Source organism: Mobula birostris, chromosome 11 (assembly GCF_030028105.1).
Source record: "Mobula birostris isolate sMobBir1 chromosome 11, sMobBir1.hap1, whole genome shotgun sequence".
NCBI lineage: Eukaryota > Metazoa > Chordata > Chondrichthyes > Myliobatiformes > Myliobatidae > Mobula > Mobula birostris.
In genome coordinates this window covers 82,557,669-82,577,132 of record NC_092380.1, presented here as the reverse complement: position 1 = coordinate 82,577,132, position 19,464 = coordinate 82,557,669, and the positions used below count along the sequence as shown (strand labels likewise).

The 19,464-nt window shown below is 42.3% G+C and overlaps 1 protein-coding gene across 1 annotated transcript in view; it reads right to left on the bottom strand.

The window, feature by feature from the left end:
* Positions 1-3,098: 3,098 nt before the first annotated feature.
* ndufs3 (NADH:ubiquinone oxidoreductase core subunit S3) overlaps positions 3,099-19,464 on the bottom strand; it is a 21,284-nt gene continuing 4,918 nt past the window's right edge. The window contains exons 5-7 of the mRNA XM_072272663.1: positions 10,804-10,929; positions 7,209-7,328; positions 3,099-7,016 (exon numbers count right to left, since the gene is read on the bottom strand). Coding sequence (XP_072128764.1) covers positions 6,849-7,016; positions 7,209-7,328; positions 10,804-10,929 — 414 coding nt within the window. The 3' untranslated portion in view covers positions 3,099-6,848. The remainder of the gene's footprint in view (positions 7,017-7,208; positions 7,329-10,803; positions 10,930-19,464) is intronic.

Genomic DNA, 19,464 nt, shown 5'->3' with positions numbered 1-19,464 from the left:
ACCGCCTCCAAAGCCAGTATATCCGTCCTCAAGTAAGGAGAGCAGAATTGCACGCAGTACTCCAGGTGCAGCCTCACCAATACCCTGTATAGTTGCAGCATAATTTCACTGCTCTTTAATTCAATCCCTCTAGCAATGAAGGTCAACGTTCCATTTGCCTTCTTGATAGCCTGCTGTACCTGCAAACCAACCTTTTGTGATTCATGCACAAGCACTCCCAAGTCCCTCTGCACAGCAGCATGCTGCAATTTTTTACCATTTAAATAATAATCTTCCCTTTCACCATTTAAATAATAATTGGTTCTCCTATTATTCCTTCCAAAGTGGATGATCTCACATTTACCAATGTTGTATTCCATCTGCCAGACCTTGGCCCACTCACTTAACCTATCTATATCCCTCTGCAGATACTCCACCTCCTCTGTACGATTTGTTTCTCCACTCAGTTTAGTGTCATCAGCAAATTTTGCTACGCTACACTCAATCCCCTCTTCCAAATCATCAATGTAAATGGTAAACAGCTGCGGGCCCAGCCCCAACCCCTGCGGCACCCCGCTCACCACAGACTGCCAACCGGAGAAACACCCATTTATATCAACTCTCTGCCTTCTACTGGTGAACCAACCCACTATCCATGCCAATACACTTCCTCCAACTCCATGCATCTGTATCTTATTTATAAGTCTCTTGTGTGGCACCTTATCGAATGCCTTCTGGAAACCCAAGTATACAACATCCACCTGTTCCCTTCTATCCACTGCACTCATTACGTCCTCAAAGAACTCCAGTAAGTTTGTCAAACAGGACGTGCCCTTTCTGAATCCATGCTGCATCTGTCTAATGGAACCACGCCTTTCTAAATATTTAGCTATTTCTTCCTTAATGACAGCTTCAAGCATTTTCTCAACTACAGATGTTAAGTTAACTGGCCTATAGTTGCCCATCTTTTGCCTGCATCCTTTTTTAAAAAGTGGCATGACATTTGCTGTCTACCAATCCGCCGGGACCTGCCCAGAGTCTATAGAGAATTTTGCTAAATGATTACCAACGCGTCTACTATAACCTCCGCCAATTCCGTCAGCATCCTGGGTTGCATCCCATCAGGACCAGGGGACTTAACTACCTTCAGGCCCTCTAGTTTTCTCATCACTATCTCTTTAGTGACAGTGACTTCATCGAGGTCCTCACCTTCCATTTTCTCCATAACATCACTCTTTGGCATATTAGATGTGTCCTCCATCGTGAAGACCCACACAAAATAGTCGTTCAATGCCTCAGCCATATCCTTATCACCCAATATCAGTTTCCCCTTCTTGTCTTCCACGGGACTCCTGTTGACTTCAGCCACCCTCTTTCACTTTATATATTTATAAAAACTTTTGCTATCTGTTTTTATATTTTGTGCTAATTTACTTTCATACTCTATCTTCCCTTTCCTTATTTCTTGTTTAGTTGTTCTTTGTTGTAGGTCAGGCAGCATCTATGGAAATGAATAAACAGTCGACGTTTCGAGCCAAGGCCCTTCTTCAGTACTAGAAAGGATGGGGAAGGCACCAAAATAAAAAGGTAGGGGAAAGAGAGGTAGGAAAGCTAGAAGGTGAGAGGTGAAGCCAGGTGGGTAGGAAAGAGAAAGATAATGATACTGAATATGTTAACTATGTAGTATCTTGAGATTTATTTTCTTGCAGGCATTTACAGGAAAAAATAAAATAGAATTTATAAAAATTATACAGAAAGACTAACAAAAGAAAACAAGCTGTATGAATAAAAAAAAATTGAGAACATGAGTTGTAAATAGTCCTTGAAAGTGAATCTGTGGTCGTAGAATCAATTCAGAATAGTGATGATTGGAGCTATCCATGCTGATTCAGGAGCCGGATGGTTGTAACAACTGTTCCTGAACCTGGTCGTGTAGGACCCAGGACTCTGTTATCTTCTGCCCACTGATAGTAGAGAGAAGAGGGCATGACCTGGATGGTTGGGATCTGTGATGATGGATGCTGCTTTCTTGTGGCAGCACTCTATTAAAACGTATTCGTGGGGAGGGCTTTACCTGTGATGGAGTCAGGTGTGTCCACCACTTTCTGTAACAATTTCCATTCGTGGGCATTGGTGTTTCCAAACTGGCTACTATGCAACCAGTTAGGATACTCTCCACTGTGCATAGAACATAGAACATAGAAATCTACAGCACATTACAGGCCCTTCAGCCCACAATGTTGTGCTGACTATGTAACCCACTCTAGAAACTGCCTAGAATTTCCCTACTGCATACCATGTACCTATCTAAGAGTCTCTTAAGAGATCCGATTGTATCTGCCTCTATCACTGTCGCTGGCAGTGCATTCCATGCACCCACCACACTGTGAATGGAAAAATTTACCCCTGACATCCCCTCTGTACTAACTTCCAAGCACTTTAAAACTATGCCGCCTCGTGTTAGCCATTTCAGCCCTGGGAAAAAGGGCATCTCTAGAAGTTTGTCAAAATTCTTGGTGATGTGATGAATCTACGCAAACCTCTAAGAAAGTAGCACTGTCAAGCCTTCATTGTGACAATGCTTACAGTAGGTGATTGTTCCAGGACAGGACTTGTCCTTGATTATGGGGAGGGCTGTGCTAGTGATGGAGTTGCCCGAGTCCCACAGTGCTCTGCAGACTCTTTCTATCCTGTGCATTGATGCCTCCATACTAGTCAGTGACGCAACCAGTCAGCATGCTCTCCACCATACATAAAGCTTCAGGAGTAAACACTGAGGGAAAAATCCAGAGCCGCAATCCCCAGGGTAGTCCTACATTGAGTTCAATGTTGACTGGCAACTCCTGCAATGTTGCTGGTACCAAACGGTATTCATCTCTGCTGTTCCTTTGGGTTCATCTTGCTACACAGGCAACAGCTTGCTCTCTATATTATACTGTCCAGGCTTGTGTATCTACAGTTGAAGTCAGAAGTTTACTACACCTTAGCCAAGTACATCTAAACTCAGTTTTTCACAATTCCTGATATTTATTCCTAGAAAACATTCCCTGTCTTAGGTCAGTTAGGATCACTACTTTATTTGAAGAATGTGAAATGTCAGAATAATAGCAGAGAGAATGATTTCTTTCAGCTTTTATTTCCTTCATCACTTTCCCCGTCGGTCAGAAGTTTACATACACCTTGTTAGTATTTGGTGGCATTGCCTTTAAATTATTTAACTTGGGTAAAACGTTCTGGGTAGCCTTCCACAAGCTTCTCACAGTAAATTGCTGGAATTTTGCTCTAATTGGTGTAACTGAGTCATGTTTGTAGGCCTCCTTGCTCGCACAATTCTAAGATTTGTAAATTAATTTTATCAAAATAAATATGACAGATGCTGGACCAACTTTTATTTAATGCACCATATTAAGCATCCCATAATGGCTTGGTATGGCAGCTGCTCTGCACATGACTGCAAGAAACCATAGAAAGTTGTGGACACAACTCAGCACATCACAAAAGCCAGCCTCCCCTCTATGGAATCTATCAACATTTCTCACTGCCTCAGTAAAGCAGCCAGCATAGACCCCACTCACTCCTGACTTTATCTCTTATCCCCTCTTCAGGCAAAAGATACAAAGACCTGAAAGAACCTGCCAATCCAACCTGACCAGGGACTGCAAGTGAGGAAATCACTTAATCATAATGGCACTTACATGCTGGACCCAGGACAGATCTTTTGAAATAACACCAAGGAACTTGAAGTTGCTAACACTCTCCACCTCCGAACTCTCAATGAGGACTGGCACATGGACCACTGGCTTCCTCCTCCTGAAGTCAATATTCAGCTTCTTGGTCTTGCTGACTTGAGTAAGAGGTTGTCCAGACCTCACAATCCACCTTATGATCTTGCACCTTATTGTCTGCACTGCACTTCCTCTGAGGTTTTACCTTGTTCTGCCTCCATGCACTGTGTAATGATCTGTTCTGTACAAACGATATGCAAAACAAGCTTTTCACTGTATATGATCTCCATCAGCACAGGTACACAAGGCAGTGTGTTTAGTCCCCTGATCTACTCACTTTACAGTTATGACTGTGTGGCTGAGCACAGCTCCAATGCCATATTCAAGTTTGCTGACGACACCACTGTGGTAGGCCAAATCAAAGGTAGTGATGAAGGTTGGAGGAAGGTTGAAAATCTGGGTTAGTGGCGTCCTAACAACAACCTCTCACAATGTCAGCAAGACCAAGGAGCTGATAACTGACTTCAAGAGAAGGAAAACAAAGGTTCATGAGCCAGTCCTCATTGGAGGATCAGAGGGTTAGCAACTTTAAATTCTTAGGTGTTATTATTTCAGAGGACTTGTCCTGGGCCCAGCATGCAAATGCAATTATGAAGAAAGCATAGCAGTGCCTTTACTTCCTTAGTTTATAAATATGGCATGACACCTTAAAGTTTGACAAATGTCTATAGATATATAGTGGAGGGTATATTGACTGGCTGCATCACAGCTGGTATGGAAACACCAATGCCCTTGAACAGGATATACTACAATATTAGTGGATACATCACAGGTAATGCCCTCACAACCATTGAGCACATCTACATGAAATGCCGTCACAAGAAAGCAGCATTCATCATCAGGGAGCCCCACCACGTAGGACATTCTCTCTTCTTGCTGCTGCCATCAGGAAGAAGATACAAGAGCCCCAAGATTAAAACCACCTGGATCAGGAACAGTTCTACCCTTCAATCATTAGGATGAGGTTAGGAGGGCTTTACCCATGATGGACTGGGCTGTATTCACTACTTTTTGTAGTACATTCCATTCAAGGCCATTGGTGTTTCCATACCAGGCTGTGATAGCCAGTCAACGTTCCCCCAACCTATGGACTCACCTTCAAGGACTTTTCATTCCAAGTTCTTACTATTTATTGTTTATTTCCCATCTCTTGCTGCATTATGATCCTTCCCGAGCTCACAGGTCCTCTGGGGCAGGTCTGCTTACCATTTCCAGGATCAAAACATGGTGAAGCAGTTTTTAGTTACTGTGCTCCACATATCTGGAATAATCTCCTAGAGAATCTGAAGTCCTTCCCAACTTTAAATCGAGGCTTACAACTTTTCTTTTTGCTGTAGCTTTTAATTAGAATCTCCTGCACTGTAACTTTTATTTCCTTATTATGTGTGATTTTATTCTCTTTATGTTGTCTGAAATTTGATGTTTTTTTTTATATCTTGCTTTATGTAAGGCACTTTGAATGTTGAATTTCAAAAGTGCTACACAAGTATATTACTTTGCCTTGTTTATTTATTATTGTTTCTTCTTTTTGTATTTGCACAGTTTGTTGCTTTCTGCACTCTAGCTGAAGGCCCAAGTTGGACAGTCTTTGTTTTATTCTGTATAGTTATTACTCTATAGCAGCCTTTCTCAACCTTTCTGCCCTGGAGGAACCCTTGAAATGATTTTTAGGTCTCAGGGAATCACTGTGTAAAAACTATTATATCTACAGCTCAAGGTATGTTTGCATGGTCAGTAAGTTGTAGATATAATAATCTAAAAGTAATTGTCAATGCTCTTTTGAATAGAGAATGAATTTTTAGTCAACCTTTCTTGAAAAACGGTAATTAAAATGAGATTACCTTTCTTGAAATTAATCTCTTTCCCTTTCATAAATTTTAAAACTCGTAAGGCAAACTTAATTCTGTTAAATTACTGGCTTAAGCCAACATGGGATTTACTTTTTCTAAAGGTGGGCTTGGTAGATTTAATTTAATTAAAGAGTGTAAGTTGATTTTAATTACAAGCTTTACTGTTTGTTTTGAGATTCCAATAGCCATTTAAAATAACCAGCACTTTTACGAGTCATATGACTGTGATTTGTAGTTATGTGTCTTTTCAGTTTTACTGGAGCCATTGCTGCATTTGTAGTTGTTTGCTACAGACTAGGCACAATGGAATAGGGGTTAATAAAATACAAAAAAAGAACAGCGTAATAAATAACTAAACAAGAAAACCACACAAAAAATATGAAAACTTCACAATACAATTCACTTCTAACATACACAATCCACCCTTTGCAAAGCGGCAGGCCACCAGCAGCAGAGTCATGGTGCATAAAAATTCCTTCTTTAGAATGAAACTTCCCTCCAGTTTTCTACTACACTGGTAGAGCTTGTTCGCTCCCATGAGGCAGTCGGCAGTGCGCAAGCGGAAGTTGGAGGACATAATTCAGGAGGGAGAGGTTGATGTCACAGCCCAAGTTGGGCGAGTCCGTTCAATGCTCAGAAAATGTACTTTATGCTTCTCATCAGCGTACTGTCCTCCCCTTTGTGCAATACATTGCTCACCAATTATCAACAGACTCCCCTACCACATGTCATAAACTGCCATACTACGCTGGAAGACCTCTAACGAGATTCGAATGGGGCTGCTCGGTCTCTGCCCACCACTGTGAGTGCTAACATTGTGCAAAGTTCAAAAAATGATGTGTGTTTTTTAAAAATCATGATCTCTTGCAGAACCCTGGTTGAGAAACCCTGCTCAATAGATTTACTAGGCTCAGTCCATCACAGAACTACAAATCCAATGCCCACATTAAAGGAACCTTTGAAAAAAGAAGAAATCAGGCAAAGTTTCACGACAAAATCAAAAGAACTTCTCTATCTCACTGTTAGTTAGATTTCCAAGTTAAACATATCCTTCTGTGGCACATAAGAAATTAAGAACTGAAATACAATTAAAAGTACAGCAGAGCTAACTTGTACATGCAATTTATTTACATAAATATCACAGAAACCATCAGGCATTACAGAAAACAGCTACTTAGGTCCACATGAAAAGTGATATTGCTCAGAGCTTTCCCAAAGATGTAGCTGTCTCTGTTCACTTAGTCTCAGGTTTTGTCTCTCCTGCATCAAGTTTTGGTAGCTCAACTGGTTTACGGTGTGCTGGGAAAACTTCCCACGGGCTATTGAGGTCAAATTTTCGGAATTCCTGGGCAAATTCAACAGGCTCAGCAACCACACGTTTCACCTCATCATCATAACGTACCTAGAAGGGAACATCTGTGGTTATATTCATGGACTAGAACAATAAATATTTGTGCTTAATATAATGTTGCAAATTTCTGAAGTACATTTGCTGCAGATTTTCACTCCAATATTTTTTCTGATAATTCAAGGGCAGCATGAAGGAAATATAAATAGAAATAATCTACACTTCTGAAGAGATCAAATATTATACCTCCACATAGCCGGACAGTGGGAAGTCTTTGCGGAAAGGATGGCCTTCAAATCCATAGTCTGTGAGTATTCTTCTTAGGTCTGGGTGGTTAGCAAAGAATACACCATACATATCCCAAATCTGGAATGGAAAAACAGTAAAAATTATGCAATTTATTAGGTTTTAACAGAAATTTAAATTATAAATTTGATAGATGCAAGATATACCATAAATGAAAGACATAATTCATTTGTTCATCTATCCTGTAAGATACAAAATTATTTTGGGGATAAAATTTTAAGCTAAATTAAATACATTGCTTAAATGTCACAGGACTAAATGTTATGGTTTAGATTAAATCAAGATATTTATCACAATAGTGCCCTATGTTTCAGCTTGTATCCAAAAGCACAGAATGGTTGCCTTAAACCTAATTATTATATTGCATGGCTACATTTGGAAAATAAGAATTGTATAACAGTTAATGTGATTCAACAACATTAATTCTAATTTCTCACTTAAAATTAGAAATATTAATGGAGAAAAAAATCACTCAGTTGATTGAACCTGCTCTTTCCAGACAACAAAGAGCCAACAAAACTTGTACACTACTACAGCTGGCCCCATCCTTCAAATTAAATCTTAAAACGTTCATCCATCTATAGCCAGCTGACATCCACAAGCAACCTCCTTCCACCAAATTAATAACCCAGTCATCCAACTTCAGAATGCATGCAAATTACTGGCCATACAAAGTGCTTCATTAGGATCTAAAAAAACGTAAATGTTTTGGGTAGCATTTTTTGTCACTTCTCATTCTTCTAAACTTCAGTGATTAGAGGCCCAGAGCCATCAACCTCACCTTATACAGTAACGCTTTCATTCCTGGAATCATTCTTGTGAACCTCATCTGGACTCTCTCCAGTACCAGCACATCCTTTCTTAGATAAGAAGCCCAAAGCTACTCACAATACTCCAACTGCAGTCTGACCAATGCCTTATAATGCATTACATTCTTACTGTTATATTCTAGCCCTCTCTATATGAATACTAACATTGCATTTGCCTTCCTTACCACTGACTCAACCTGCAAATTAACCTTTAGGGAATTCTCCACGAGGATTTCCAAATCTCTTTCTACCTCGATTTCTGAATCTGCTCTCCATTTAGAAAATAGTCTACACCTTTACTTCATCTACCAAAGTACACATCCACATCCATCCTTACACTGCATTCCATCTGCCACTTCTTTGCTCATTCTCCTAATCTGTCTAAATTGTTCTGCAGTCTCCCTGCTTCCTCAAAACTACCTGCCCCTTTACCTATCTTTATATCATCTGCAAAATTGGCCACAAAGTCATCAATTCCAACATCCTAAGCATTGGCATACAGTATGAATTGAAAAGAAGTGGTGCCAAACAGTATGGAGCCTACTTTTGTAACAGCCTGGTTAAGATTTTTTACTGCTATGCTGTAGGTATTTCATTTTAGCTGTTCTGTAAGAGCAGTCTGTTCTGCTTTCAGCAGGTTTGGGTTTAAGCTAAAGTTAAGGGGTTGTGATGTTCATCCTTAGGAATGTAGTGTCATCCAATCAGGATGGTGGAATTGGGAGAAAGTTCTAGAGAATGCTGGGCAGAGTGCTTTCTGTGTCAGACACTGGTGTGGGTTGAGGTCTTTTTGGCAGGAGCTGGGAGAAGATAAGAGGGAAGACGGCTGAGGATGTTGTCCCTATTGCACAATGTGATTTGTGCAGATGAATGGCTTCAAAGAAGGAAGGACCAATACTCCCATGGGGGAGCCCATTTGTCCAAGATAGATTTCAAACGACATTCAGAAGGTGGAGTGTGCTTTCACACAGACCGTGGGTCCAGCGCACGAGTTAAAGACAACTTCAAGGTGAGCTCCAACTTATGTGCATATTTGGACTGGATGAACTGTAATGGGCCCTTTCTATCTTTTTCCCTTTCTTTTCCCTACTAACTGTTTGATAAAGCTGACATTTGTGAATATACTTTCTTTATAATTGTATGCAGTGTACAATCTGTTATTTATTCTCAACAGCTAATTGCCATGGGGGTAGTATTTACGCAGTATCTGCACAGATCATCTCAATTACCCAGTTTTGGTGGGACCCAAGTCATTACCGACCCTAGATGTATGGAGTTTAAGAAAGGCGTTTCTGTCACCATTGAGTCCAGTGGCCGTTAGCAAGGGGCTAATGAGCCGCATATCTAGAGACACCTGGTAAAAAGGTTCCCTTTAGTTATTGTAGTTTTCAGACTAGATAATTGAAGTCTCGTTTCCATACTTGATTAAATGTACAAAACTTAATTCACTTTTGCTAAGATTAGGACATCATAATATCTAATATTGTTCTACTCTTAGTTCAATTATCTCATCACTCCTTAGAACTACATTATGGCGGTATCAAAGGCAGTAATCACAGAGCGCCTAGACAAAATGCGATCTTCCCAAGCACAAGATCACTTGTCCAGAGCTTTGGAGACTGGAAGCCCTTCCGCATTGCTTTCCTCCTGCGGTCTATGCATGACTCTCCCCCTACAGCATCACAGCTGCCCACATGGGGGCTTGGGGGGACCCTATCTGCAAGCTTTCTGGTCAGCAGGGTTCACTGGCACACATATCGTCAGGATGCAAAACAGCTTTAACACAAGGACAGTATAGGTGGCACCATGACAAGGTCCTGCTGTCCCCTGCTGAACACACTGGAGTGGGAGAGGTATAAGAAGAGACCAGCTGGCAGAGAGGCAAACAGGGCAGTCACTTTCATCAAGGAGAGGGCCACGCCAGTCATATCAAAGAGGCCTACATCCAATCTGCTGCAAACTGCCAAATCATGGGAGATGAGGGTCGATGCAGGGAGGAAGCTGCAGTTCCCCGAGGTGGTGTAAACCACACTTCAACCAGACATCATACTGTGGTCTACTGAAGACAAGAAAATCATCCTGGTGGAGCTCACAATACCATGGGGGAAGGATGCAAGGAAGCTCATGAGAGGAAGGCTCTGAAGCACCAATCCTTAGTCCAGGAGTGCAGGGATAAAGGATGGCAGACTTGGTTATTCCTCATGGAGATCAGATGTAGAGGGTTCCAGGCAAGGTTGGCATGGAGACTGCTCTCTGCGCTGGGCCTTGATGAAAAGAGCAAGAACCAAGCAGCTCACAGGATGAGGGAAGAAGCAGAAAGAGCCTTTTGCTGGATATGGACCAGACAAGAGGAGTTGAGCTGGAATTCAGGAGCAGATGGGCAGTGACTTGGCCACCACTGCTGAACCACCACTTGTATAGTGTAGGGGTTAAGGGTCGAAACACCCTAGGAAGGTTGGGCACCACCTGACAATATCTGCTCCTGGCCAAAGGGTATGGTTACCTCATGAGGTTACTGAAGAGAGCACCCCAGTGTATGATGCAAAAAGATTGCAGTCGTCTTGGTTTTCCCAAGAGATTAACTTTTATTCAAAGGGACCAAAAGTAGATATTACTGTAAGAACTCAGTTCAGCCAGCATCACAAAGAGAGAAAAAATATCAACATTGCACATCAATGACCCTTTCTCAGAACAGGAAAAAACAATTCCATTGAATTCCTTCAGCTCACCTCTCTCTCATACCAGTTTGCAGCTTGGAACACAGGTACTAAGGAATCCAGGGGCGTCAATTCATCAGTGTAAGTCTTCACACGAATACGAGAGTTAAACTGCAGAGAAAGCAGGTTGTATACAATCTGTTGGAAAAGAAATAAATATATTCAAATTAAATTCTGACCACTAATCAGAACACTTTGAAACACAACAGCATAACTCTTTCATAATTTGTCTACCCTTCTAAAACCATGCAATACATTATTGTATATTCTTTATTTTTTACTGTCGGCATGGAGCCAAGCAACAGTTTGTATTTTGCTTTCAAGGTTTTTGTTAATGGTTAACCCTGTGATTTTTTTGAGCATGAAAAGCAAGTGATGCATAGAAAAATATTCAAAACAAGATACATTAATTTTCTTTGAGCATCATTCTCTAACCAAATAGCAGCAATATTAAAAGCACAGCGTTTACGCCACCTTTTAATAAAGAAAGAAGTCCATCCGCAATGTATTTGGCAATACAAGTCTTCTTGGTATCTCATCGATGATGATGCTGTCATAAACTTAATCTGTAACTAAGTGCACAACTCTATTTTAACCTTGAGGCCTTTCACAAGCATTTTGGAGACAACTTTCTCAATTTCATTCAGGAGCATTGGAGGTTGATCTGGTCAAGATCGTAAGACCTGTGCCATTTGCTTTCTAGCTTGCCCTTAGAGCATTGCGTGGATAGTTCTTTCAAAACTGAAGAAAGTAGTAACAGAACAATGCGGAGAGCTTTCAGGTAAATAGAGACATTATAAGTGAATGGAAGATGATATACAAGGCAAAATATTGTAAGTAATCCATTTTGACAAGTAAAACAGTGCAAGTTTAAAAGCTCTAAATGTTAAGAGAGAACTGAATAACATTGTTCATGAGCCACTGAAAGTTAATATGCAGATATAGAAAGCAATTACAATGGCAAATGATACATTATACTTTATTGTCGCCAAACAATTGATACTAGAGTGTACAATCATCACAGCGATATTTGATTCTGTGCTTCCCGCTCCCTAAATTACAAATCGATAGTAAATATTAAAAATTTAAATTATAAATCATAAATAGAAAATAGAAAAATGGAAAGTAAGGTAGTGCAAAAAAATCGAGAGGCAGGTCCGGATATTTGGAGGGTAAGGCCCAGATCTGGGTCAGGATCCGTTCAGCAGTCCTATCACAGTTGGAAAGAAACTGTTCCCAAATCTGGCCATACGAGTCTTCAAGCTCCTGAGCCTTCTCCCGGAAGGAAGAGGGACGAAAAGTGTGTTGGCTGGGTGGGTCGTGTCCATGATTATCTTGGCAGCACTGCTCCGACAACGTGTGGTGTAAAGTGAGTCCAAGGACGGAAGATTGGTTTGTGTGATGTGCTGCGCCGTGTTCACAATATTCTGCAGCTTCTTCCAGTCTTGGACAGGACAACTTCCATACCAGGTTATGATGCACCCTAGAAGAATGCTTTCTACGGTGCATCTATAAAAATTAGTGAGGGTTTTAGGGGACAGGCCAAATTTCTTTAGTTTCCTCAGGAAGTAAAGGCGCTGGTGGGCCTTCTTGGCAGTGATTGGTTGGACCAAGTCAGGTCATTTGTGATATTGACCCAGAGGAACTTAAGCTTTTGACCTGTTCCACTTGCGCACCACCGATGTAAATTGGGTCGTGCGGTCCGCTACTCCTTCTGAAGTCAACAACCAATTCCTTCGTCTTGCTGACGTTGAGGGATAGGTTATTGTCTTCACACCATGCCACCAGGTTCTTAGTTTCCTCTCTGTACTCAAACTCATCATTACCCGAGATACGGTCTACAATTATTGTGTCATCAGCAAACTTATATATTGAATTCAATGGAAACTTGGCTACACAATCATGGGTGTACAGTGAGTACAGCAGGGGGCTGAGTACACAGCCTTGTGGGGCACCAGTGCTCAGAGTGATTGTAGAGGAGAGCTTGTCCCCTATTTTTACAGCCTGGGTCCTGTCTGTGAGGAAGTTGAAGATCCAGCTGTAGATCTGAGTGCTAAGGCCCAGGTTCCGGAGCTTAGGAATCAGTTTATTTGGAATTATGGTATTAAAGGCAGAGCTGTAGTCAATGAAAAGGAGCCTTACATATGCATCTTTATTCTCCAGGCGTTCGAAGGAGGAAAGTAGGGCCAGAGAGATGACATCTGCTGTTGACCTGTTGCTCCGGTAGGCGAATTGCAAAGTGTCGAGGTTGACCAGTAGGCTGTGGTTGATGTGTGCCATAACCAATCGCTCGAAGCACTTCATAGCAATTGATGTCAGAGCCACAGGTCGATAGTCATTCAGGCATGCCACCTTGCTCTTCCTCGGCACTGGGATTATCGTTGCCTTCTTAAAACACGAGGGGATCTTAGACTGAAGCAAGAAGCAGTTGAAGATGTCAGCAAACACTCCAGCTAGCTCACTTGCACAGGCCCAGAGAACCCATCCCGGGATGCCATCTGGGCCTGTCACCTTCCTTGGATTTATCTTCAGGAAGGCCCTTCTAATGTCCTCCTCGGTGACGATGAATCTCGATGCCACCAGGTCCGGTTCATCCGGAGGGAGCAGGACACTCCTCTTCTGTTCGAATCTTGCATAGAGTACATTAAGTTCGTCAGGAAGAGAAGCGCCACAGTTATTGATATTCCCAGCCTTTTCTTTGCGCCCAGTGATCTCATTTAGACCCTGCCACAGTCTACTGGCATCCCTCTGGTTAGCCTGGGCTTCCAACTTGGCTCGATATTGCCTCTTGGCGTCCTTCATGGCTTTCCAGAGTTCACGCCTGGATTCTGTGTAGCGACTGGTATCCCGGGACCGAAAAGCCACAGCTCTAGCCTTTAAAAGGGACTTGACCTCATAATTCATCCAAGGTTTCCAGTTAGGGAATACCCGGATCATCTTGCGAGACACACAGTCCTCCGTGCATTTCCAAATAAAGTCCGTGACAGCTGAGGCATACTCATCGAGGTTAGCTGCCGAGTCCTTGAATACCAGTCCACCGATTCAAAGCAGTCACGGAGGACCTCATCCATTTCCTCTGTCCAACGCGACACTACTTTTGACACGGTGACCTCCCGCTTCAGTTTCTGTTTGTAAGCCGGGAGGAGGAGTACGGCCTGATTGTCCGATTTTCCGAAGTGGGGTCGTGGGACGGAACGGTAGGCATCCTTGACTGCTGTGTAGCAGTGGTCAAGTATATTCGGGCCTCTAGTGGGGCAGGAGACATGTTGGTATAACTTTGGCAGCGCCTTTCTAAGGTTGGCCTGGTTAAAGTCCCCGGCTGTAATGAGCAAAGCCTCCGGATACCTGGTCTCAAGTTCACTGATGTTGGCATACAGTATGTTCAGAGCACACTCCACGTCTGCCTGGGGGGGAATGTAGACCGCTGTCAGTATGACCGAGGTGAATTCTCGTGGCAGATAGTAGAGACAACACTTCACCGACAGGTGTTCCGGATCTGGGCTGCAGGAGCTTGTCAGTGCCACTGTGTCCGAGCACTACGCAGTGTTGATCAGTAGGCAGACACCACCTCCCCTTGTCTTGCCCGAAGACGCTGTGCGGTCCATCCGATGGATCGAAAATCCCTCCGGCCGGATGGCACAGTCAGGGGTGGCAGGGAGAGCCAGGTCTCAGTGAAACAGAAAACACAGCAGTTCTGCATCTCCCTGCAGTGGGTGAGTTTCCCTTTAAGATCATCCACCTTGTTCTCGATGGCTTGCACATTAGCTAGTAGGATGGTGGGCATAGGGACCCTGAAGCTCCTCAGCTTCAATCTTACCAGCAGCCCAGCTCTTTTCCCACATTTCCTCGATAAATAGTGCATCTTTCCAGGTTTCCATTGATGCAGTGTACTGTTGCCAGCTCTTTGAGGTTGGTGGACGCATCCCGCGGGGATCAATCGGCGGGTCGTGTCATCGTGCGCTCCAGGTCGGGCCGAGTGACAGGAGAGGGTCCGCTGCCACTTCCAGCTGCCGGGGACCCTGGCTGTCGATTGGGTCGGGCCCCGAAGCAGACACGGAAACAAGTCCGTAAGCCAAGTCATGGTTGTGGGCGCCTCCGCTCCAGCCGAGCCTTGGGCTCGATTTCATTAAACTTCATTGCATAAGGATTTGAGTTCAAGTTTGTTCTTTTTGTCATTTAACTGTACATATGTATACCACCAAACAAAACAACATTCTTCCGGACCAAGGTAAACAACAGTACATATAATTCAGTCAAAAGTCAAGGTAAATTTATTATCAAAATACATGTACGTCACGATATACAACCCCGAGATTCATTTTCTTGTGGGTATACTTAGTTAATCTACAGAATAATAACCACAACCAAATCAATAAAAAGACCGACCAACTTGGGCGTTCAACCAGAGTGCAGAAAACAAACCGTGCAAATGCAAAAAGAAAGAAATACTAATAAAAATAAATAAATAAGCAATAAATATTGAGAATATGAGGTGAAGAGTGCTTAAAAGTGACCCCATTGGTGGTGGGAACATATCAATGATGGACCTAGTGAAGTTGGGTGAAGTTATCCCCTTTGCTTCAAGAGCCTGATGGTTGAGGGGTAGTAACTGTTCCCGAACCTGATGGTGAGAGTCCTGAGGCTTTTGTATCTTCTTCCTGATTGCAACAATGAGAAGAGAGCATGTACTGGGTGATGGGGGGTCCTGATTATAGATGCTGCTTTCCTGCAACAGCATTTTACATACATGGTTGGGAGGACTTTACCTGTCAAGGACTGGGTCATTTCTACTACTTTTTGTAGGATTTTCTGTTTAAAGGCATTGGTGTTTCCATACCAGGCTATGATGCAGCCAGTCAGTTTACTCTACACCACACATCTATACACGTTTGTCGAAGTTTTCGATGTCAACCCAAATCTCTGCAAGCTCCTACAGAAGTAGAGGCACTGCCATGCTTTCTTTGCAATTGCACTTACATGCTGGGCCCAAGGCAGGTCCTCCGAAATAATAACACCAAGGAATTGAAAGTTGATGAACTTCTCCACCTCTGATGCTCCAATGAGAACCGGCTCATGGATCTCTCTGGTTTTCATCTCCTGACGTCATTATTCAGCTCCTTGGTCTTGCCGACATTGAGTAAGAGGTTGTTGCTATGACACTCATCCAGATTTTCAATCTTCCTCCTATCTGCCGATTCATCACCACCTTTGAATCTGCCTACAACAGTGGTGTCATCAGCAAACTTGAATATGCTGTTGGAGCTGTGCTTATCCACACTGTCATAAGTGTAAAGCGAGTCGAGCGGGGGCTAAGCACACAACCTTGTGGTGCACCTGCGTTGATGGAGATCGTGGCCAATCTGAATTGACTAGGGTCTGCAAGTGAGGAAATCGAGGATCCAATCGCACAAGGAGGTACTGAAGCCAAAATCTTGAAGCTCATTGATTAGTTTTGAGCGGATGATGGCATTAGGTGCTGAGCTGTAGTCAATAAAGAGCATCCTGATGTTGTATCTTTGCTGTCCAGATGTTTCAAGGTTGAGGGAAGAGTCAATGAGATGGCATCCACGGTGAATGTGTTGCTCCGGTAGGCAAATTAAGAGTGGATCTAATGTCACTTCTCCAGTAGGAGTTGAGATGTTTCATTACCAACCTCTAAAAACACTTCATCACTGTGGATTCAAGTGCTACTGGACAATAGTCATTGAGGCAGGTCACCACATTCTTCTTAGGCACCGGTATAATTGAAGCCTGCTTGAAGCAGGTGAGTACCTCAGACTGCCAAAGCAAGAGGTTAAAGATCTCAGTGAACACTCTAGCCATTAGCTAAGCACAGGTCTTTATTACTTGGCCAGGTACCCCGTCTGTGCTGGATGCTTTTTGTGGGTTCACCCTCCTGAAGGGTGCTCACACATCAGCCTCAGAGACTGAAATCACAGGATCATAGAGGGCTGTGGTAGTTTGTGATGGTTCCTCCATGTTTTCAAGGTCAAAGTGAACATAGAAGACATTGAGCTCATCTGGAAGTGAAGCCCTGCCATCACCTACATTACTTGATTTAACTTTATAAGAGATGATAGTGTTCAAGCCCTGCCACAACTGTGTAGCATCCTTCATTGATTCAATTTTAGGCCGGAAATGTCACTTTGCCTGTGAACTCACACAGCACATAAAATAATATTACCACAAATAAATTAACAAATAATCAGGTGCATATACAAGTTAAAAAATAAACAGTATAATGCCAATAGTGCTTCATACATGATGAGACCTGTGTGGTGACAGGGAGTTCAGTAGGGAGGTCGTACTTTAACTCTACAGCCCTGGTGAGATTACTAATTCTGCCATTGATGTCTTCCAGGAGAAAGGCATCAATAGGTTTTTCTTCTAATGATGCCTCCCAGAAGATAGGAGTCCAGGTAAAAGTAGAATTTTGCTTCATGCTCATCAGCATAGGTCTCCCAGCACAAACCAAGGAGACAAGCCCAAGCTTTATAAGACTTCTATATCGACCAACAGGAAACCCAAATATTCAGATTGCAGATCCACTGCGTGCATCTTATCAATGATTTCTCCTTCATTTTACTAGAAGAAACTTCACCACCTAGCTCATTGACAGAACCATTTCTGGCAAGTCTAATCTCAATAGTGCCACAGTATCAAACTCAGACAATTTTCCTATCTCTTACCATAAAGTTCCAAACATCTAGATTTTTAGAATGGATGTTTTTTTTCCGCCCATTATTGTTTTGCAACCACAGTAATGTTATACAGTCTGTATTTTTCTGGCTAGATGTTTAAAAAGGACAAAGCAAACTTTCTTAGTAAAGACCATTCAATCAACTAGACACTGCCAAACCTTTCTGCTCCCTCTTAAGCACAAGTCCCAAGATTGCCTTTGCACAGGATCATGACTTTGATTACGATGGTCATCTCCAACTACCACTTCAGAACAACCACAACGTAAAAGGAGTTGGAAAAGTGGACAGGTAATGGAATAATGGAATTAGATTTGGAAAAAAAAAGCTGGTATGGGAAGAACTGAGTGGAAGAACTCCACAACTGCAGCCCCATTCTCTCTTCACTGTGGAAGCCTGATTCTTTTGGGATGAAGAATTATCACAGCCAGAGAATGCATGGGCAATCACAATGCCTTAAATGGATAGTCACCTCCTCTGTGTCTCACTTCACACTGCTAAGCTACATACATTGCCTTTAAATCACACTGATCTGCTCTGCTCTTTTTGCCAGAACTATCTTGACATGACAGAGAATGACAGTTTCCCTGCTACAGTGAGGACAGAAAACCTACTGGTAAACCTCAACTCTCAAAATGGTTTGCCAGATGGACGATTGTCATATTGCTTTACAAAATGATTGCTTCCTGGAAATTGTTTTAAGTGAAATTTCATAAATCAAGAAAAATAATCAAAGCCAAATACATTACAGGTATTTTGGTACAGTACAGTATTGTGACCAATACTTCTAGTCTCAGTCAACCTGAGGGGAAAAAGCTTGCTTACATCACCCCTCATAATTTAGTATATTATTATAAGACTTCTGCTCATTCCTCTGTACTCCAGGGAATAAAGTCCCAATCTATTCAATCTTTCCCTATGACTCTTGTCCTCAAGTCCCAGTAATATCTCCGTAAATTTTCTCTGCACTCTTTATTGATATTTCCTGTAGATAGGTGACCAGAACTGCAAACAGATATAGCATCCAAATTCCTGAATACAGTTCCCTGATTTATGAAGGCCAGTGTGCTAAACGCTCTTTTTAGAGCCCTCTTTTAAGGAATTATGGTTCTTTATTCCCAGATCCCTTTGTTCTATAGCATACCTCAGAGCCCTACCATTCACTGTGCAAGTCTTACCCTGGGTTGTCCTCCCTCAATGCAAACTCACACTAAATTCCAATTGCCATTTTTCAGCCCATTTTCCCAGCTAGTCGAGATCATCCTGCAGCAACTTTTGAAAGTCTTACTCGCTGTTCACTGCGCCGCCAATCTTGGCATCATCTGCAATTTCTTGAACTAGTTTACCACATTATCATCCAAGTCATTAATATAGATGATAAATAACAACAGATGTAGCACCAATCCATGCGGTACAACATAAGTCACAGACCTTCAGTCAGAGAGAGAACCAACTAATGCCACTCCCTATCTTCTCCCGCTAAGCCATGTTGGATCCAATTGGATACTTCATCCTGAATGCCAAGCAACTTAAAATTTTTGGACCAGCCTCCTATTAGGGACTTTGTCAAAGGTCGTGGTAAAATCCATGTAGACAACAGCCACTGTCTTTCTTTCATTAACCTTCTTGGTAACCTCCTCAAAAAAACACTACGATTAGTTATACATGACAAAGCATACGCTACCTCATGCTGACAATGAGGCCCTGTCTACCCAAATATTTATGTATCCCGTGCTTCAGAATATCTGGATATTCTAAGGGACAGGATATATAAGTACAAACGTTTGTACTTGCATACACATCAGGGCATCTGGGAACCGAAACTAATAAACCTCTCTAAGGGAACATAATGTATTAACCTGGCAGACAGCCTATGCCTACACAAGTAATATTGTAACTCAGACAAGTTAGTTTTCTCTTAAACATTTGGCTCCATTAAACTCAATTGATTAAGTTAAATTCAGGACCAAAGACA